This window comes from Centroberyx gerrardi, chromosome 12 (assembly GCF_048128805.1).
Source record: "Centroberyx gerrardi isolate f3 chromosome 12, fCenGer3.hap1.cur.20231027, whole genome shotgun sequence".
In the NCBI taxonomy this organism is placed as follows: Eukaryota; Metazoa; Chordata; class Actinopteri; order Beryciformes; family Berycidae; genus Centroberyx; species Centroberyx gerrardi.
In genome coordinates, this window is record NC_136008.1 from 17,528,561 (window position 1) to 17,550,839 (window position 22,279).

The 22,279-nt window shown below is 48.0% G+C and overlaps 1 protein-coding gene across 2 annotated transcripts in view; it reads left to right on the plus strand.

Moving 5' to 3' along the window:
- hivep3b (HIVEP zinc finger 3b) overlaps positions 1 to 20,808 on the plus strand; it is a 39,485-nt gene extending 18,677 nt beyond the window's left edge. The window contains exons 2-10 of one of the 2 annotated variants that reach the window (XM_071901600.2): positions 1,870 to 1,915; positions 7,929 to 10,289; positions 10,675 to 10,964; positions 11,166 to 13,214; positions 13,490 to 13,638; positions 16,829 to 17,004; positions 17,222 to 17,323; positions 18,367 to 19,028; positions 19,214 to 20,808. In XM_071901600.2, coding sequence (XP_071757701.2) covers positions 8,288 to 10,289; positions 10,675 to 10,964; positions 11,166 to 13,214; positions 13,490 to 13,638; positions 16,829 to 17,004; positions 17,222 to 17,323; positions 18,367 to 19,028; positions 19,214 to 19,879 — 6,096 coding nt within the window. In that variant the 5' untranslated portion in view covers positions 1,870 to 1,915; positions 7,929 to 8,287 and the 3' untranslated portion in view covers positions 19,880 to 20,808. The remainder of the gene's footprint in view (positions 1 to 1,869; positions 1,916 to 7,928; positions 10,290 to 10,674; positions 10,965 to 11,165; positions 13,215 to 13,489; positions 13,639 to 16,828; positions 17,005 to 17,221; positions 17,324 to 18,366; positions 19,029 to 19,213) is intronic. The other variant, XM_071901601.2, reaches the window with a different exon arrangement.
- The last annotated feature ends 1,471 nt before the right edge of the window (positions 20,809 to 22,279 follow it).

Consider the following 22,279-nt stretch of genomic DNA (forward strand, 5'->3'; position numbering starts at 1 on the left):
GCCTTTCCTGATCTTTGTGCTTCCAGTGAAAAACCCATTTTCATCCCAGTTCTCAAAATTCTAATCTACTCTTTGGGACTGTTGAACTTACAGCTCTTTTGCCTAGCTTCCAAGCAGAGTGTGTGGCTGAAGCCCGGTCCCCGGCCTTGCTAATCGTCATGTCTGTGTAGAGCAGCTTCCCTGTCAATCATCACCACAGAGGCAGTTTTGTTCCTCGGCCTCCGCCCCCCCCCCCCCCCCCCCCCCCCCCCACCTTCCCGTCAGAACCCCTCAGTCTGAGGAACAGAGGACAAAGGGATGACGGATGGGTGAAGGTCCCTCACAGGGAAGTACAGTATAGAAGGTGCGTGCAGCAAACGGCGACAATGAGCACATTCAGACAGACACAATACAGTCCCTCGGCCAGCGAAACCCAGCTTAACCCAGCATCAGGCCAGCACAGTCCCCCTACAGCAGTCAGCCAGCAGCCACACGGAGCCAGGGGTAATCACCGAGTCCTGAACAACACTCCTATTGACTGCAACCAAATAAAATAAGAGCGGAGACACAGGGCAGGGGAGAAAGAATAGGGGGAAATGCGGGCAAACCGCGAGGAATGACAACACAGGGGAAGAGGAGAGGGAAACAAAAAAAGGCTAAATGGAGATATTTAAATGGGATAATGAGAGCAAACGAGGAGGTGTAAAGACGAAGAGCTTGAGAAGAGAAACAAACAAAATGCATAGAGGAATAGACCCAGGGAACAGTGACCCATCCCCTCCTTTGACTCATCCCGTCATCCGGCTGTGAGTCCCACCAGGCCTCCGCGTGTTGCTGGCCTGTGAGGATCCATGTTCCCTCTGCCTGCCTTCTGATCAGTAGCCCAGCCATCCGCTCGTCCTGTGTGCCGGCTCGTCACTGTGTGAGTGTGTTTATTTTAGAGTATGACTCACACTTCCTGTACTCTGCCAGTGAGGCGAAGCTCTATGGAACAGCAGGACCTCCTTTCATTCTCAATTCTCTCTCTCTCTCTCTCTCTCTCTCTGTCTCTCCCCCTCTCTCTCTTTTGCTTTCTCTCTCTCGCTCTCTCTCTCTCATGTTGCACTAGCGATAGGCGTAGCCTGAGTTCTGCGTAATGCGGGGGTTTGAATGGATGTGACTCTGGAATTCATTTATGTCATTTACAGATGCAGCTCACTGGCGCTCTAGCTGGAACTGGAAGATTTATGTGAATGAGACTCGTTCACGTAGGCAGAGAGTTACTTACCCAGAAGCCCTCCGCATGTACACGCATGGCATTGTGCATGGCATTGTGCTTCAGAATGAGTTCTTCACCCATCACTACAATTGGCTAACTTTGTCGATAAGGAGGTGATAATTGCTAGGCTCCTCTGTACAGGATCCGCCTCCAGGGTCCTGCGTTGCAGGGGAAAGCCCCGTGTAAGACCTGTTTGTAATCCTATCTATCGGCACGCTGCCACCGCCACTGAGTGTGTGAGTTAAAGAAACAGCAGCAAACGCTCATGTCCCGACTGAATGGTTGCATTTTGTAGTCTGCGCTGTCCTGGTTCGTCATGCACTAGTATTGCGATTCATACCGGCAAATCTGGCAAAAAGAAACATGATGATTTATGGTATGATGAAGATAATGATGATGGTGTTGGTGATTTTTGATTGCGATTCGCACCTAGTTTTTTCTTGCTACCGCATCCTTCCTCCTCCCCTTATATTTGTACAGTGGAAACATTCATTTAGTTTAGTCTCTCTCTCTCTCCCTCTCCCTCTCCATCACTCTGTTTTTGCCTCACCCCCACCCTCTCTCTCAGCAACACACCCACTCAAACAGTCATATCCGCTCTCACTCTCTGGCTCTCCCTGCTTGTCTCACAGTGCCTGTGAAGCGTCTCTGAGGGGGAAGACCAGACTGCTCTGTCAGGTAATCAACACTCTGTCTCTCTCTCTCCCTCTCTCTCTCTCTCTCTCTCTCTCTCTCTCTCTCTCTCGTCTCTCTCTCTCTCTCTCTCTCTCCCTGCCTCTTCTCTAACTTAACTCCATCTCTCTGCCTTCCTCCCTCAATCCACCTCTCCTCAATCTTTTCGCCCTTCTCTCTCCCCAACTTTACTTGTTGTCAGTCAGGGTAAATGAGTCATTAGGGTCAGAGTGTATCATATCGTTAGTTCTTGCAGCTGTTTCAGCGGTGTGTGAGTTGTGTAAGCATTTGATCATTTGCTGTTGCACCTTTGCAGTTTTTGACTTTGTAATCCATCTCAGTGCTTCCTCAGTATGTGTTGTTATGGCTTCAGTTTGTTAGTTACAGGATTTAAGCTCATCTACTATCTGAATGTTGGAGACTCTCTTTCATTGATATAAAGCAACAAATCTGAAGTGTTATATAGGGCATAGGGCATCACTGAACGGTATGGATGTTATTATACAAGGCTTCTAATTCACAGATTTAATTAAAGTTTCGTTTTCCTTGCTGAACAAATAGATGATTGTCATTCGCGAAGGGCCTTGCCCCGAATAAAATGATGGAATTCCCAGCGACCTGCGATTTAGTTGAAGTTTTGGTCAGTTTGTTATTACAGTTGATTATGTTACCAGAGGGACAGATTTCCCGCTGCCGGGGGTATTATTATTAAAAACCCCTCACCACAATCTCCTCCTGCCGTCGAGGTGTGCGTTACCCTCCTGTGCCACTCCACTCAGGCCAGTATTGACCCGCAGTTCAGTGGCTTGTGTTTAATCAAAGTGAACACTGCGATGGTTGTGAACCGCCTGTCTTTATCAAAGCCCTGTAAAATCCTCCTCGACTCCCCGCCTCAGAGGTACAGCGATCCTGATGCATCCTGCACAGAGCGGAGAGGCAGAGCGGGAGGGAGGGGGGGGGGGGGGGGGTTGGGGGAGTGAGAGAGAGCTGTGGTATGTGGTCTTTCCAGACAGCGTCCTCCTCAGTGCGTGGCTCCGACCCACAGCAGTGATATCCCCGGGTGAGTCTGAGTCTCGGGCTTATAGGTTTCTACGCTCTCTCTGCCATCTGGTTCTGTCCTCTCTGGGTTTCTTTTATAGTCGGTTACAACCAAGCCAAACAGTTTCTTCCCTTGGTTGGGAGTCTGGTTAGCATTACTGTCTGGGATTTGGGGCCTGAGTCCGATACGACCAGAGCGCTCTGTTAGACTTTTAGGTGGAGGCTAGGACTGTGTTTACATCTCTGAGAAGCTCCTATTCACCTTATAATTAGGGAACACTGCAGAGCTTCTTGTACAGTATCAAGTGTTGTATTGCTCCATTGAGACTGTGATTTTGAGAGTAAGCTGAGCCTGGACTGTGTGTATTTGTCTGCTGCATCTTCAACCTGTCGCCGCTCTAAGGGGTTAGAGGTCAGAGATCATGCCAGCTTGGCAACGCACACAGAGGCCAAGCTTTTCCCCCACTTCCTGCTGCCAGCGTGCGTCTGTACTCAGAGAGGATGCTGGGAGATAAATTTAGACCTCCAGCTCCCTCTCCATCTGCCGTTGCTCAGAGTAGGCTGGTTTCCATGGGAACCTGCACCAGGCTACCGCCAGTAAGGAAGAATGGGGGGGATGACAGCAGATTTTTTAAAAAGCACTTAAGAGGGTTTATCTCCTCTCGGGGCACAAGGTAATTTAATGTTTAGCCCATATTTTTATCCATCATTACCAGCTGCATGAATACGGCGGAGTATTGATGAGGAAATGAACACAAACTCTGCCTGCTGTACTCTCCTGTGCATGTTAATGAAGTTTTAACTATGGAACCGCTGCAAAGCCTCTTACCAGTATAGCACTACTTACTGAGCAGGAATTGAGCTAATGTTTGCTTTATTGGAATTACAGTTTTAAATGTACAGCGACTGGACTTAGTAGACACAGTAGAAACGGTGGAAAGAGTGTGTGTGTGTGTGTGTGTGTGTGTGTGTGTGTGTGTGTGTGGGTGGGTGGGTGGGTGTGAAGGCGACAGAGTGTAAGCGTGTGCTCGTGCTCCCTTGGGTACCTGCATCAGTGTCTGTTTCTGCTGACAAAGCCCCTATACAAGTACATACACACACACACACACACACACACACACACACACACCATCTCTGTGCACATTTCTCACTCTCACTCAATCTCTCTCCTTCTCTCTCTAAGGAGCAATCTTAATCACATTTTAGGCACAGACACCAGAAACTAGTCCACACAACAAATCACCGCGTCCACAAGCTGTGACTGCTCGGCAAATTAGCATACAACGGTTAAAGACCGATCCAAGGTGGAATACTGGGGGACACGATGCTGCAATGTTCACAGTTTGTTGTTTCGCATACTGCGACTAATATTAGCTTCGTGGTTTTGCTCTGACAACTCATATCAAAGGAACATAACACTATAGAACAGCTGCATCAATGGCTTCCAGTAACTGTAAGCTTGCACCTCGCAGTCTATAAATAGAGCAGAGTGAAGAACAACCTTGCCCCACCCTCATCGATCACGGTAGACAAATTTACATAACCTGTGTGTTGTGCCAGAGGTCTTACCATTGTAATATGGTTTTCACCTGTGCGCAACTGATCGCGTTGATTTCTATTTGTGTGTATGTAATGCTATCGTACATGAAAGTGTTGTGCGTAATAGGACCTCTCGACTATAAGTCATCTTTGTGGAATGAGGATGGGAAAGGAAAACCCCTTGTGAAAGAGCAGGAGGTTACCTCAGGGCTCAGCCTCTGATTGGCTGGTCAGATCTGTCAGAATACATTTAGCACGGCTGTGTGTTAGCGGGCATCGCTCTGAGGGGGAGTAGTACTGTATGTGTATACTGTATGTGGGCTGTAGGGTGTTTGTGTGTGTGTGTGTGTGTGTGTGTGTGTGTGTGTGTGTGTGTTGGCTTATTGTAGACCAGACTAGACACTGGCATTCCTTCCCCTCGTCTTCCTGGCAGAGTCCTGACGGTGTGTTTCCCCGCTCAGAGCTGGCAGTCTAGACTGCCATGAATAATGTAAGCAGTGCTCTCCCCAACCTTAAAGCCTTCTAATCGCCCTGTTTAAGGGCTGCATCAATAGCTATGCCAGAGATCATTAAGCTTACACTGTGATGGCCAACTACATGTGCTCAGACATCTATTACAAGGAGCCTGAGGAGGACACACTGGCTTGCTTTCACTCTGCTTCCCTCTCTCTCTCTCTCTCTCTCTCTCTCTCTCTCTCTCTCTCGCTCTCACTCCCTCCTTCTGTTTTCTACACACAGAATCATCCCACTTCACATCCAGACTCCTGTTTTACACCCACCCACTTTTTTACCTGTCTTTTCCCATCAGGTTGCTCCTCCCGCTATATTTTCCCTCGTCTGCTTCTCCGCGACTCCTTTTCTCTGCTTCTCTTTCTCACACGCCCCCTCCTTTTCACCATTGTTCTTTTATTGCCACCTCACTTTTCTCTCTTGCATTTAGGGGTGTGAGGAGCCACACTTGTTCAGCATCTGACGTACAACCCTTTTGTGCGCTCCATTCCCTCCGGATCTAACTTATCCAACTCCAGAGACGAATGCCTCCCCGGAGCTCAACAGCTCGAGACGGAAAAAGCTATAGCTGCCGCCACGTAACAAAGTCTTCCCAGTTGTATGTCTGCCTGTCCAGCTGAGAAGGCAGAAGACAGACAAACGAAGACAGACAAGTGAATTTTAATGGTGTTGATTTGGTTTGTTATTCTGCCTAATTGCTGAGTGTTGATGGTAAAAGTCTGCTGTAATCAAAGTGTGGGTCTGCTTGGAGAAACACACTAAATAGATGATCAGCCCTCAGCAGATGTGGGGGAACATGGAAATGGAGCCGAGAATCTGTCAAGTCGTTTCCAAGAGGAAGAGTGATTCTCTTTCTTTTTTCCACTGTAAACTGGCTCTAATGAAGGCTGACTGTGCAATGTGTTTTTTTTTAGACATATGGGGAGAGCGAAAGTGTGGCTCATTAAAAAAAAACCTGTCAGTGCTGCCTTGCCACCACTGGCACCTCAGCTGCAGTCTTCTGCTAGGCCTGTTTATTCAGCCACTGGATCACTGATTCACTCCATAGTCTTCCCCTTCTGCTCTCTCTCTCCACCTCTTCCCACTTCATCTGACTCTCTTGCTCCTGCCCCATACGCTTGTCTCTAATATTATAGAGTATCTATATGTATTCTGTTTCTCACCGCCATTCTGTCAGTCTCTGGATTTGCTCTGTGTCGGTGTGAGGTACTTAAACGTAGAATATCAGTTTGTTTTTTACATTTTTCCTGCTTATGTAGAATCATTGGCACATTATTTAGAAGCCTTGTTATCTTTTCTGCCGGTATGTTCTGGCTGTCAGAGGTGGTGCACACTGTCCACATCATCACACACGTCTGCAGCTGTGAGGTGAACACACACCGCGTCCTCCCTCACCGAGCGCTGATCTCCAGAGTCTGACAGAGTTTTGAGGGGGTGCAAGAAGTGTGGATGTCTCTGATGATGATTGATACTCTGGATTAGCCTGTGCTGGGACTGTCAGCGGTTGGGCACGGCCGCTCAGTAAAAATGTTATGATTGGCCCTATCCATTCCCAGAATGTGTTTTGATTGGCTGTGGTACAAGAATCCTGTGTCTTGAGTTGAGGCTGAGTGCAGGATTTGTAGTAAGTGGGAAATATTACAGTACATATATCTTGATAAAAGGGGAGATTTCATCATACCCCCATCCAAAAGTCTTTGTCATGACCGGCTATACTTGGCCCCTCATAAACGCTGCTCTCTGGTAGTGTGTGAGTGGGAAATATTACAGTAGATATATCTTGATAAAAGAGGAGGTTTCACAGTACCCTCCCACAATAGACTTTGTAACGAGCAACCATACTTGGCCCCTCATAAACACTGCGCCCTAGTGGCTGTACATAACAATACAGTGTGTGGGGCATAGGCTGAAAGCCAGTAGCTGTCAAGTCCTCTTATCCACTAGAAGACAGCCCCCCCTCCATTTACCCCCTTTAGCTTTAGTGCCAGATCAGATAAGCATAGGCTATATTTCCAACATTTGTTTTGACTCTTTGCCCTGACACTGCGGTCTCCTCAGTTGGTGCCTGTGCTCTGGATGCCCTGAGCTGCTCTGACTCCTGCAGAGTAGGCCAGTCATGGGTCAGATACACATTAGTCTGTTTAGAGAAGAAGTGTCTATGTGAAGGGAGTTTTTCCATTTTGTCTCTATGTAGATTCTAAGGAGATTCACAAGTGTTAATGTGTGTGCCTGCAGACATTTACACAGATGCTTGTGTGCAGATCATGCATTTTGAAAATGTTACAATAAGAGAACATCTGGACCTAACAATCCTAGAGGTACAGTAGGTGTGCTGTCTCCTGAATTAGAGAGAAGTGCACTGCACTGTGATAGCCTTGTTCTGTATCACTGCACATTATCTGACAGGGGTGCTCATTTAGAGTTGAGGCTAGGACAGATGAGAGCAATAACATGTTACTGATGCAATTACGCTGCTAATGTTCTCATTACAACACTGACCCCACTCAACATTACGGCAGGAAAATGTAACCCTATTTGTCAAGATATGATATGTGGGGGCAATTCTTAATAGGGAGTTTGATAATAGGACACTAATGACTTTGGCCTTTCTGCTCTACCAACATAACTCTTTTTCATCAAAGGTTAGCAGCATGGCAGGCTTTTTGGGACTGCTTATGATGTCAAGAAAGTCATCAAAAGGTCCTATGTGTTTTCTAAATTTTGCTGAGTGTGCTGTAATGAGCTGTTGGCGTTAATGGAGTCAGCAGGGCAAGACTTCATCACCTCTTTCTGTTTTGTTCTTTTTATTTTGCAGCTACAGGAAAGTGCTGTAAAAATATGGTTCTTCGTAGCAGTAGTAGTAGTATCTAATAGTTGCCTTTGTGTTTTTCCACTTTGGTAACTCAGTGCTTCTGTTTCTGTGTTTCTTCAGACCCATCTAGGAGCTGAACGACTAATTATCTTGAGAACCAACCAGAACAAAACAGACATGCAGAGAAGACCTTGGGAGAGCTGTTAGAATGGCTGAGGCTGGACAGGAGCAGAGCTGTTCAGTACAGAGTGATGATCCATGTTTACCTGCATCCATGCAGCTCCAGGGCACCTTTTAATGATGCCTTATTTGGTCCTCTTGAATAACTTTTGGCCCACACCAAAAAAGGCCCTTTGTTGTGATTTACGACTCAGTCTGTCGATGTTCCCCTGCCCCTGACCTCCCTGCTGCCATGCGATCAGCTCCATGAGGCTCCCAGAGCCCTTACTTGTGTGTCTGTGAGGCCTCCTCCCCACTCTATGGAGGCTGAGCCCAGCCGTCCGGCCGATGGGGAGCGCTCCGGAAGGGAAGAGCAGCAGCCTGTGTCTGCTGAGAACCCACTGGGATCCCGTCCACCTCAGCAGCCGCAGCAGCCTCCCAACCCCCGTCCCGTACACAGAGCCCTGGGCCGCCTGCAAAATCGCCAACCCAAACGCAGTGACCTTCTTCTCCGGTTGCAGCAGCAGCAAGCGGTAGCATGGCAGCATTCAGACACCCCAGGTCCCTCAGGAGGCAGCTTCCTCTCTCCAGCCCCCTCTTCCACCTCACCCCTTCCCTCCACCTCCTCCACCCGGGGCGAGCATGGTCCGGGGGTCCCATCCCAGCCCAGCCAGGAAGGCCCAGAAGGGGGTGGCCCATCCAAAAGAGGGGAGAAGAAACCCCAAAAACCAGGGAAATATGTGTGCACTTACTGTGGCCGTCCATGTGCCAAGCCGAGCGTCCTTCAGAAACACATTCGCTCCCACACGGGAGAAAGACCCTACCCTTGTGCCCCCTGTGGCTTCTCTTTCAAGACCAAGAGCAACCTGTACAAACACCGCAAGTCCCACGCCCATCGCATTAAAGCGGGCCTGGCATCCAGCCGTGATGAGCCCAGTTTGAGTGGACCAGAGGGCACGGGTCTGGGAGAAGACCCTGAGGAACCCACAGAGGGAGAGAGCACAGAGTCTGAAGAGGAGACGGGCCACCACAGACAGTCCTCCTCTAAGGAGATGTTGGGCCAGCAGAGGAGAGGCGGTAAGGAGCTGTCAGGAGGCTCAGAGGAGAGCCAGAGACCTGAGGACTCCCAGGCTGTCAAACAGAGGCTGGCAATGAGGCTTAGCGAGAGGAAACGAGGTCCCATGGCTTCTCCAGATGACCCTCCCTCCTCCCTCTCCACCTCATCTTCCTCGCTGGGCCCTGGCAGTAAAGGCAGCACAGAGTCTGGCTACTTCTCCGGATCCGGCAGTACTGAGCTGTCCCAAGTTAGCCCTCCCAGTGCCAGTGCCAAAACCTACGCAGAAATTATCCTGGGGAAATATGGGAGACTGGGAGGGCAGCAGCGCAGTCCCCATCAGCAGCAGCCCCATTCTTCACTCTCCTCACCCTCAGGAGCAGAGGAGAAGAGCATGCCCTTCACTGTACCCAAAACACAAGTCATAGAACACATTACCAAGCTCATCACCATCAATGAAGCAGTGGTAGACACCAGTGAGATTGACAGCGTAAAGCCCCGACGCTCCTCTCTGTCCAGGAAGAGCAGCATGGAGTCACCCAAATTTAGCACCCCTAAAGATCCCTACGCATTTGACCCCAAAGCGGACGCCCCTGGCCCCAGTGGTTTTGGGCACCTCCACAGTCCTGAGGTAGATCCATCAGGTTCCCAGGAGCTGTCCACAGTGCCTCTGCTTAGAAGCCACTCAATGCCCTCATCTGCCAGCCAGGGAGACCCCTCCACCTCTGGCACCATGTCCCCCAGAGGCTTCCGTCTCTGCCACTCCTTTGATGAGCAGCAAGCGGTGGTAGCAGAGATGAGGGTCGGCCATGCCCAGCGTATGCTGAGGCGCCAGCCTGCCATAGAAGTTCCCCTGGGAACTGAGCTAATCCTGGAGGAGGCAGGGCCCACCTCCTCCTCAGCCAGAGGCACTGACCTAGCCAGGCAGCAGCAACAACAGCAACAGCAAAGGGGTCCCAGCCTGTACGAGTGTGAAGCATGCGGGGCCCGCTGCCAACAGAGAGAGGGCTACGAGGCCCACAGAGCCGTCTGCACAGGACAGCAAACACTGGAACAAGAGAGTGGGGATGTGAGTGGGACATGCAGGGAGGACCGCCCCCAGATGATGCACTATAAGTTCCGAGCGCTGGCCATGGCTGTGAGGAAGAGGAGGAAAGAGGAGAGTCTGGAGGAGGATCCTCCCAGCCCTGGGCCTGCAGCCATGTCGGGCAGCTCTGCAACCCTCACTCCAGTGCCAAGCAGACCGGAGCACAGCCAGGCCCTCTCAGGTTTGTTAATGTATCCCCACAGTAGCAGAAAGAATTCTAACATGATCTTCCTCTATAAACAAACAAGTTAATTTCTTATCTTTCCTCCCTTTTCATCCTTTTTAACATCTAAAAATTTTGAATGGCTAAAGAGAAGGTATACATATAGAGTAGATATGTGCATCTTCATCATGGATGTTAAGCACAGAAAAAGACAAAAATGAAAACAACACTTAATAGACTGCAATATAAATAAAAAGCAAAAACTGCAATGGAATAACTACAATGGAATACCATTATGTACAATAGTGAGATGAGGAAAGGAAGTCTGCAATCAACTGGAATTCATTATTCAGATGCAATATACCAGTGTAATTTGTTGTTCATTTATTGATTGTTTTCGTAGGTGTTCCCTCCCAGACTGAGCCAAAACAGCAGCAGCAGCAGGACAGGAAGGGTGTGTCTGTCATCCAGCACACCAGCTCTTTTGAGAAGCAGGAGAGTATATCCATGGAGAGTCAGGAACCAGACCTCAGAGAGAGTCAGACAACACAGCAACCAGAGCCAAAACCATCACCCTCTACATCCCGCCTCATCCGCCAGCCCAACATCCAAGTGCCAGAGATCCTGGTTACCGTGGAGCCTGATGCTGACATGCCATCTGTGTCACCCCCAGTCACAGCATCCTCATCCAAGGTACATGATTATCTAAAAGAGAGTTTGGCTATTTATTTCTGTATATTTTGTACAATTTGATTGCTTTGCTGCTTTATGGTATTATATCTATCATTGAGTGTTAATCTGTTTCACCTGCCTCTCTACAAAAACCCTGGTTCTTTTATACTGAATATTTTACCCAGCGGGATGTTAAATTGGTAAACTGTTTATTTGTCCTAGGAGGCAGAGAGAGTGGAGGAGTTCCAGTGGCCTCAGCGCAGCCAGACTCTGGCCCAGCTTCCCGCAGAGAAGCTGCCACCAAAGAAGAAGAGACTCCGCCTGGCAGAAGTGGCCCAGTCCTCTGGGGAGTCTAGCTTTGAGTCTGTGTCCCTGCCTCGCAGTCCCAGTCAAGAGAGCAACATCTCCCATACTTCAAGCCTCTCTGCTTCCTGCGAGGACACAGCGAGGTCTGAGCCAGCCGCCTGGGCCTCCACAAGCCAGGGCTCCCAGATGCTGATGGTGCCTTCCGCTTCCCACCAACACCACCAAACCCACAGAGAGATGAGGCGCTCAGCCTCAGAGCAGACCCCAGCCAGCCCCCAACAGACAGACCAGATCTCAGAGACCAGGAGTAAGTCCTTTGACTATGGGTCCCTCTCCCCTCAGCAGTCTGCATCTACCTGGAGAGAAAGGAGGAAGTGCCTCCTGGTGAAGCATGCCACCCTAGGGGAACCTGAGCAGGAGGAAGGGGCCGCCATGAGTCACTCACCCAGATCAGAGAGCCCAAAGCCTGGACCCTCCCACTCCCGTCATCCTGCTCTCTACTCGGCCGAGGCTAGCTCCCGGCTCAGCCCGGAGGCCATAGGAAAAACCCTGCAGCTGTCCCAGCCCCAGATCCTCCCTCTCTCTCAGGGTGTGCTCCCCCTGCAGCCCGGAGGCCAGGATGTGTTTCCTCCAGGATCGCTAGCCCAGCTGCTCCCGGTCACCACAGCCATCTCTGAAGTCCTCTCCTCCCAGATCATCCACAGAGCTTTTTTACATTCACAGACAGCACCCCCACCTATACAGGTACACCCAATGCAGATCCACATGGCTGAACGCTTGGGTATACCACTCCATCAGCTTCCTACACTACTTCCTCTCCAGTTCTCTTCCAGAACTAGAGCTAGTCAGGCTCTGTACCTGCCTGTTCCCCCGAGACTCACCGCACAGCTCTCTTCCCCTCCCCCTATAGAGGCCGGACCCTCCATCTCTTCTATGTCTCCTGCCCTCACTCACCAGTCCCTCGTACCCATCTCCTACCCTCACCCACGACCGGTCATCGCCAGCTGCCTGGCACAGCTTACACCGGTAGTGTCTCTTGTGGTGCCAGTGCGCCTCCAGACCCATATACCCACCTACACCAGTGCCATGTATACCACCCTGTCTCAGATCCTGGCCTCTGCCCGCTCACAGGAGCCCATTTGTTGCACAGCTATGGTCATCATGGGCCAGGTGGAGCGGGACAAGCTGCAGAGGTCCTACCTGAAGGTCCCCACCCCAGACATCAAGAGCCTCCTGCCCCTGTCGCTGCCTGTGGAGCTGGCCTCTGGGTCAGGATCTGGGGAGGGCTATGGCCCACTGGGGGCTGGGGGGAGTAAACGCATGCTTTCTCCTGCTGCCAGTCTGGAGCTCAGCACAGAGGCCCAGCGTCACCAAAAAAGGGTAAAGGAGGAAGAGGAGGGGGAGCAACACAAGGCAGGAGAGGAGGAGGTGGGAGAGAAGGTGGGAGAGGAGGAAGCAGTGAGCAGTAAGGCCACTGGGAGAAAACTGGAAGGAGAAGAGCCAAAGAGGGTAGAGGTAGTAACTGTGAAAGTGGAGGGGGAGGAGGAGCAAGCACCAAGGAAACATAACAGAGAGGAAGAGGAGGAGGAGGCTAAGCCAAAAAAGGAAGAGGCGCCAGTGGTGGAGGAGGGTCAGCGGGTCGGTGCTCCTCAACTTCAAAGCCCAGAAAGACCCAGCACCCCCTCATACTCCAGCCTCCACACCACCACCTCAGTCAACTGGTGCTACCTGAACTATGTGAAGCCCAACCCGTCTGCCCAGAGGGACCCCCAGACTTCAGTTTACTCTACCTGGAGCGTCAGTGTTCATAACCCCAACCTGCCAGGCCTCAGCACCAAGGTGGCCTTGTCTCTACTGTGCTCCAAACAGAAGCACAGCTCAGAGACTTACACCATGGCCACCGCCCCGACCCCAGCCAAAAGCAAACTGGCTCCTGCCAGTAGCAGAACGCCACGTGTCTCAGAGGTAAATATAACAGCAATATACACTTCTTAATAGCTTAATATAGAGTCCTCCTCTGTCAAAGAGACACCAAACAACTTTTAGAATGGGTAAACACTAAAAGGAGCTTTTTGACTGAGAATTTCATATCTGTGACTTTCACATGTAGCCCCATTAATGTGCGAAATAATAGAAATGAACAGACATGACATTTTAGACATTTTATTTTAAGTTTTGCCTGCAAAGAATCCATTATGTTCCAGAGTAGGTGAATTTTCCTATGTCTGTCTGGAGTGTAGGTACATGCTACCCCACCCAGCGCCCTCGTCGAAGTGAAGGATCCACCACAGCATGAAAAGGAGGAGAAGAAGAAAGGGAGGAGAGACGAGGAAGGACCCTCCACCTCCAAACAGAGCGAGCCTCCTCGCGTTCGTATCTTCGAAGGCGGGTAAGAACAACGAGAGCCTGTCTTATTATTCAGTACTCAGTATTTGAGAATAATAGCAGTGCCTCATTACGCAAATAATCTGTTCATCTGTCACTGCCTGGTCACTCAACCAGCGACTGATGACAGCAAAACAGCAACCATGGAGAGCAGAAAAGAGTGTACTGAGAAATAACAGATGGGAGGCACTGGAGCCCTCAGGGACTTCATTTGTACCCGCAGCCAAGCTTCTTCCTCTTACTGCTGGCAAAAAAGTCTGTTTTTTAGAAGTGTTCATTTAGAGAGATAGTGGTGTGTGTGTGTGTGTGTGTGTGTTTAGGGAAAAGGTTGTCAGCAGCTTTTCTCCATCTTCATTTGGGGAGATTCTCATTAATATCTGTATGTATAGCTGTTTTTGCAGTGATATTAATGCAAGTGACTGAAATTTAGCTACAGAGAAAGGACAAATCCAGCACCTGGATTTCCCTTGAGTAATCATTGTAATTATGCATGGTACGTGTGTGTGTGTGTGTGTGTGTGTATAATATGTGCATGCGAATGTCTGCAAACATGCACGTTTGTCCACTTTAGTGGTTTCACATGCTGCTTTTCATTTATGTTTGTGGGTGCATATTGTTTCCAGTGCAGTCTCTTCTTTCCCAGGTTCTGTTTAGAGCAGAGTCTTTCCCTGGCAGCTGATTCAGCCTACATCAGTTCATGCTGAAGCAGTAGAGGAGATAGAGACAAGAGAAAAAGGAAGGAGAGAAAAGGTAGACATGTTAATAGAGGAGAGGGGTAAAGATAGGAATGAAGGGGTTTGAGAGTTTTAGAACACTGGTTTTCCTCACGATGGACACAAGGAAATCTATCAACATATAAACATGTAGAATGTTTTAGTGAGAAATCCCTATTGATAGGCATTGGATTTTGTAGAGGGAGTTTGCTTGTGTGTGTGTGTGTGTGTGTGTGTAATGTACAGCAAGGCCTGTGTTTTGTGTTTATGTGCACACAGTTGAGTGTGGAGAAGTTGTCTGCTTGACAGTAGATAAGGCGCTAATTACCAGTCTTTATCACTCGCAACCACACATTACACACACACACAACCACAGGATGTGCTTTGCCATCCACAAACAGCCTACAGCGCTCTCCCTTCTTTCCCTTGTCTGTCTCCATCATACAACCCGTCTCTTCTCTGTCCACGCTCCCTGTTTCACTCCGGCAATTCACCCAGTTTTACTTTCACTTCCCCCTCTCTCTCTCTCTCTCTCTCTGTCAACTTCCTGTGTCCTCTCTCTGTATACCTGCTTCCCTTGATGCCCTGCTGCAGCGATTTTCTCCATGCATGCAAACAAGCACAGCTGCACACTCTTGAATACAGCAGAATGTTTTGTACCCTTACTCTGTTAGCGTTCATTCTCCCTGTCATCAACACTCAAAAACCGTGGCTGTGTTTGCCACTCATTTTATTCTCAGCCCTCACTGGAGGACAAGCAACACATGCATCTTTTTTTCGCTTTCTATAAATATGCATCATACAGCTTTGTTGATGTTCCAGCGACTTGTATGATTTCATCCTGATCCAATTACAGAGATCCCTTTAAGTAAAGGGAGGGCCGGGGTCTCTGGAGTGTATTAGTATCACGCAGCTAAAGAAACAGATACGGGATCATGGCAGCTTTCTCCCCAATAACACTTGTCTTAGCAATTAAGGAACCATAGCTGTTCCTTCTTGGTGACGGTAAAGGTCCGTGGAACATTAGACTTAATCCCTCTTAGTGAGCACAAGCTCGACTGTCTACTTCTTGATGCTGTTAAAACATGCAGATTGATTTCCATGGTGTAAGTGGTGAACATTGCAGATTTGCCGTAACGCCTCACCACACTGGTGAAATGGGCATAACCCTCCCTGTGAGAGCAGTTTACAGTATGTGTTAACAGGATTAGTCGTGTCTCCTTGACAAACTCCTATCTGGCCAAGTGTATGCTCACGTTCAGTGAAGTGACTCAAGTGTGTTGCTTCAATATTATATATTATGTAATATTATATAGTGTCCCCTTCCACTGTCATTCAGTTGCTGCTGCTTTGAAATTCAAAGGCCTTATCAAATCATTCCGGTAAGAAGTGGTATTCTCTGCACCAATCTGCCCTGTCAATCATAAAGCTATTGTACAAGCGGGGGCGAAGTGTCAGTTGTTCTTACCGGGAGACATACTGTCTGATTGAATGGTAGATGTGTGAAATGCAGCTTCCGTCTAGCTTTTCTGGAGACGTAGGTGGGTATTTTTAGCAGTGGCAAGAAATATATTTCAGTGAACAGTAGCCAGCTCCTGAATGAATGCAACATAATGTCACTGCTGAGACAATTTTACAGTTGTGTAACAATTTGTTTTGACTTGCTGTCGCTGGTTCTGTTATACAACGGGGACTATTCACAGCCTGCGTTCATGTTAATGTGGTGCATATCCTGTAATTAAACATAGGCAGCACACATTGGATATTTACAATGCAGAATGGATTGAGTAGTGAGAGCAGATGGAGTTTTTCATAGAGGACAATTCATTCAGATATAAAACGTCTGTGGTTCCACTTTTTGTCCATGAATAGCCTTTCGGTAAACATCAGGATTGTGTATAAACAACGTTTTTATAGACTAGAGCTAAATGTGTCGCTTGATTTTTATATATGCTGTCTATTTTGGGTTGTTGGCTATAGTCAGGCTTCCCTTCCCTCTCTTTAGCTGCTGCTGTTGTTGGCAGGGCCACCCAAACGCAGCAGAAAGGCTGGTATTCTCTGTGTGCCCTGGGTGCAGTGGGGATGGAGGGAACAGCCAAGGGACTCAGAGGAACTGGGGTTTTGGTGGGGCTTCCCTATCCTGCCTCCATAAAGAGGGCCTTGTGTTCACAATGTTGAACACCCATTTCTCTTGTGTGTTTATGTGTGTGTGCGTGTGTGTGTGTGTGTGTGTGTGTGTGTGTGTCCACCACACCCACAATCATCCTCTCAATTAAGTTAAATATGAATTTCATTGTACTTGGTCAGTGGATGATCCTGGAAGCTGTATTCAGCTTCCACACCCAGACATTCCACCACACAGTGAGCTCAGTTGTTTATGTGTAAGTAATTAACTCTCTCTCTCTCTCCTGCTCTCTCTCTCTCTCTCTCTCTCTCTCTCTCTCTCTCTCTCTTTCTCTCTCTCTCTCTCCCCGTTTTCAGGTATAAGTCTAATGAGGAGTATGTATATGTGCGAGGCCGCGGCCGGGGAAAGTACGTATGTGGAGATTGTGGCATCCGCTGTAAGAAGCCCAGCATGCTGAGGAAGCACATCCGCACACATACAGATGTCCGTCCATACATCTGCAAACACTGCAACTTTGCCTTCAAAACCAAAGGTAAGGGGACATACCTTAAGATGTACAATATGCAAATTACAGAAACATGATTTTATATTGGTGTTTTGTGCTGCTATTCTTGCCTTTATATTTTGGAAATATCTACTTCATGCCCCGTTAGCGCACACAGTTTGCTATTCCTATTGTTGAAATATTGTTTTCTTTGCCCTTTGTGAGTCAAGTGTGGTTTTAATGTGCTTTCCTTTTTGCTTCATAGGGAACCTTACTAAACACATGAAGTCAAAGGCTCATGGGAAAAAGTGCCAGGCAATGGGAGTATCTGAGTCATCACTGGACGAGCCAGAGAGCGAGGAAACAGGTACTTAAGGGGGGGGGGAGCATCACACATAACATTCCCTTACACTGTAGAGAAATATTGGTACACAGCTGGATGAACTTCTGCCTCTGAAGGATTCTAGCTGCTCAGCACTGACAGCTTACGCAACGCCATGTTCTATTCTCCTCCCTTTTGGCCTTGCATAAGAAATATGAAAAAACAAGTATAAAATAAATAAATGAAGAATGCAGAGCGCTCCACAGACTCCTGATGTAGTTGCGGCAGTCTGGCTAGCATGCTGCGTCCTCAAGGATGTACTCCTGGCCCGTAACAAGATGCATTCCAACACTTATGTCTGCCCCCCTCTCAAAGCCACAAAAGAGCCTCAAAGCCGCCCATCTCACGATCTCCTCCATAAACTTCCTCTGCCCACTCTCCTTCTTCCTGACAGACTGCACTGATCACAGCCAAGGACACACTATTTAATCCGTCTTTTCATTCACAAGGCTGTCGAGATAGTTTGTCAATAGAGGCGCAGCGCAATTCAATTAAATTCTTGTCTCTCCATCCTGAGTCTATTTATAAGATCGGTTTGATGGGTGGTGGGTGAGGTCTGTCAGACAGGTGCATTGTCCTCATGCTTTGTGCTCGTTCCCGAAATTTGTTCTGTTGTGTAAATAGTCTATTAATATGTGTCTGCGTCTGTCTGTGTGGGGAAGTTTGTCACCACTGTGTGTGTCGGTTTAATAAAAGAACTACAGCGGTATTTAATGTTTTCATAATTAGGAAATTGACGTAAAGGGATATTATACGATTATATGCAACATGCAGCAATTTCAAATATATTTTTTCACATATTTTACTGAGTTACAGTTCATGTCATTCGATTGAAAGAAATGCTTGGCAAAGGAGAAATGCTCACTAACAGGGATGTAAACAAATTTGTGCACAAGATTTGAGAGAAATAAGCTTTTCGTGGTTGGGATTTTTTTATTTTAGCTAATGAAACATGGGACCAAAACTGTACATGTCATATTTATATTTTTGTTCAGTATATATGATTCTCTGTGTGTGTGACCCAACAGCAGGCAGCGATGAGCGTGTGTATGGCTCAGAGGAGCAGGAGGAACACCGGTTCTCTGATGTGGAAGAGTCTGAGGAAGATGACGACAACGTGGACGATGATGAGGAGGAGGAGGAGTCCTCATCCCACGACGACCCGCCGTCGTCCTGTTCGTCAGACACCCACCCGTCGACGGGGGGGCGTTCCAGCTGCAGCAGGCAGTCTCAGCAAGGCACCCCCGACCCCGAGCCCCCGGGCCCCAGTCCCAGCCCCAGCCAGGAGCCCTCCCCCAGAAGACTTTGGCCCAGCAGGCGCGCCGCCTCGCCCGGCAGCCGGAGAGCGCTGTTCTCGCGGCGGGGCTGGAACGCCTCGCCCAGAGCCTTCTCCCCCAGCAGTGAGAGCTGCTCCCCCAGCCGCAGCCTGTCCCCCAGGCTGGAGCTGTCCTCCCCCATCCGCAGCCTCTCCCCCAGGACGGAAATGTCCTCTCCCGGCCGACACGTCTCCCCTTCCCCAGAGAGAGGACCGTCCCCCATCAGAGCCCTTTCTCCTCTTCATCCCCTTCCCCCCAGCTGCTACCGGGCATCACAAGCTCGGGCCCCTCCCTCGCCGCTTGGGGTGCAGCACAGGAGCCCTGGATACCTGCCCTGGGAGAGCCCCGGTACAAAGGGTAGTCATGTCAGGCTGGTGAGTTCAGTTGTGTCTGTGTTTTTTTATTGGTCAGCGTAAATCTGTACCAACAAATATTAAACAAATGACGAAATAGACCAAGCACAATATGTATCCACTGCACTTGCCTCCTCTGAAGGTCCCAGTGTGAGAGAGCAAGTTCATGAGTTGTTGTATTGATGAAGTCTTTGCTCCCCCTACAGGAGAGAAGTGGTACAGCAGGGGCAGTGCCAATGTCACCAGAGGCCAGCCTGTTTCCACCTGTTTTCCGTCTTTCTGCCAGCGAGGGTTATCCCAGCCACCAGGCGGCGGACAACGTCTTCAGCCATCTCCCCATGCACTCCCAGCAGGCCAAGGTCCCCTATCTGATGATCCCCATCGGAGGGATCCAAATGGTACAGGCCAGACCTAGGTCCCACCCCACCACCACCCCTACTTCCCCAACGTCTCCCCCGATGGAGGGGCCGTCACTGGCCAGGTTTGAGTCACCCTGGGGCGGGACCCCCAGAACTCAAGGGCTTAGGACTCCTGGAGACCACTGGTTAGAGAACCAGGAAGCAGGAACCAGCCAGTCGGGGCTGCGCAGCCCCAGTGCAGCACTAACTTGTTCCAAACCAGAGTTGGAGACCACAGACTCAAAGCAATATGGCAGCTCGCATAGCTCCGCCCACACCCACCGGTCCGCTACTGAGACCAGGGAACGTTGCGTAAGAGATGTTCGTCGTTCGAGACCATCCCTCAGTCTAGCAGCCCCCTTAGCCTTGCATGTCATTGGACAGCAGTCGGAGGGGGAGGAGCCACCACCTGGTGCTGGTCTGGAGGAGGGAGGAGCTAAGGGAGACGCAGCCAGAACAGACCAGAGCACTTAACAGTGTCTACACCTTGATGCATCATGCATCCCATTTTGCTTTATTGGTTGCTACACTAGTCTTGTTTTTTATTGCTTTGTTTTTATACAGTTTTCAATACTATTGTTAACTTAAATGTTTGTTCTTTGGCAATATTCAGGTTTGTTATAAAATGCACTTTTTTTCTTTGTGAAAATAATGTTTCTGTAAATCTATATATAAATATATATCCCTCCTGTATCTTTATTGATACTGCTATCTTAATATCTGTTTGAATATATGTAAAAGGAATATGAATAAATTTGTAAATGACCAAAATCTTTAATCAAAAATAATTCCATTTTTGTTTGTCCTTTTGTCCAGTATTACTCAAACTGTAGTTACTTGTGCCTTTTCTGTCCAGGTTTGTGTTTTGAGATGTACAGTACAGATAGACAAAGAGAAGGCTGTGAAATTTTATATCCTCTTTTTGTGTTGTTCAGGGGGGTTAATATTTGGTGTTCTGATTGTTTCTATTCTAAAGGCTATTGCTTTAATGCCAGGGTAACCGAGAGTTGCATCGAGGAGGTATTGAAGGAGCGGCAGAAAATGTGTCAAAGGAAATGCACTGAAGTTCTATTTTTTATTACAAAAGATTTTAGATTAGAACATATCTCTGTCCAGGGAAGAGTGCTCCTTATTTATTGTTATTTGATGACATTGATCATTGTTTCAAGGTTGTTGTTTTTTTTTGTTTTTTTTTACTTTTTGTTATTGGAAAAAAAGGAAGACCATGCCTTTTGTTATTCAGTTATGTCTTGTGTCTTTTTCATGATGTTCTTGTGACTTGAAGTGGTGACAGAGATGAGGGATTGAGGTTCGCTGGTACAGGAGGATCAAGTGCCCTGCAGATTTCACACACAGCAAAATTTCTAGTCATTGAACAAATAAAAAATGCGCCAGACTCCCTTGAGGTTGTGCCTTTCTTCATGAAATCATTTCATCATATTTTTTTTATATCATTATCTATTAATGTAGGGTTTGAATGGTCAGCGATCACAATTCTCTTACAAATCCCCCACATTGTTTTTAACCGAGTGGATCCTTCCAGAGTTTTGTACCATAGTTCTTTAAATATAGTGTGGGAGGCCTGGAACACCCTGTTCAGTTCAGGTTTTACGGTTTCCTTGTGTTATCAGCCATGTTGACTTAGACACATGATCTTCCGCAAGAGAACAGACTTCCTGCAGTGAAGGCATCCAAAGTTGGAAAAGGGAAATATTCAAACTACGTCATAAATATCTTGCGTCACAAAGTACCACAAAGCACACAACAAAAGACCACAAAGTACCAGATACTACTACAAAGCATTCCACTAAGAGCCACAAACTACCACAAAGCAAACCACAAAGTGCCACACAGAGCCACAAAGTACCGCAAAGAACCACAAACTACCAAAGTACCAAAAGCATCCAACTTGCTAAGAGCGTGGCTGAGGCTGCTTTGTGGTAGTTTATGGTTCTTTGCCGTATTTTGTAGTTCTGTGCCGTATTTTGTAGTTCTTTGTGTTTTTCTGTGTTACCTTGTGTTGTGTTTTCTGGTAGTTTGTGGTTCTTTGTGGTATGCTTTGTGGTAGTTTGTGGCACTTAATGGCAGCCTTTGGTTGTGTAGTGTGTGATCATTTGTGGTACACTTTGTGATATGATTTGTAGTACTTTGTGTTACTTTGTGGTACACTTGGTGGTAGTTTGTGGTGTTCTTTGTTGTAGTTTGTGGTAGTTTCTGATTTACTTTGTAGTACTTTGTGGCAATTAGTTATTTTATTCAGTGCTAGTTTTGCTCCTTAAAATCAGGTAATTTTGTGTCTGAATGAATGTAAAAATATCTCATCTGTAGTATTTCCACATGCAATATTTCATTTTGTGTATTTTTAAAGATTACCTTTGGTAGTTAGTATAGTGGTAGATAGTATACATTGGAGAGAAAAAAGGAAGGATCGGACAGAGAGGGTTATATGAGGGTCAAATACCAGATCTAAACCCACATTGTCACATGTACATCATACTGTATGCACTTTAGTCCTCTAAGTTGTCAGGACACTCCTGTTTACTCTCGTGTGAGTGCAATCAGGCAGCCGGCTGTGTCTCCACTAGATGTCCCTACTAAGTCACCAACCCTCAGCATGCATCAAGACATTTTTCTCTTGAGTGCAGTTGGTTTGAAGTAGATAGATATGCGCTCTTTAACTTGAGAAGGAGAAACATCAGTGCTGGCTCCCTTGGCTTTAACGATTAGGGTCAAGAGAGGCCGCTTCACAAAAAAATTCTCCTTATCATCCTTGAGCCATAACCTGGATTTTAATAACATGACTATAAATTCGACAACCTATGGTTGGTTATATGGGTCAATTGCAGGTTCCATCCTCGGGTTTCCTTAAACACC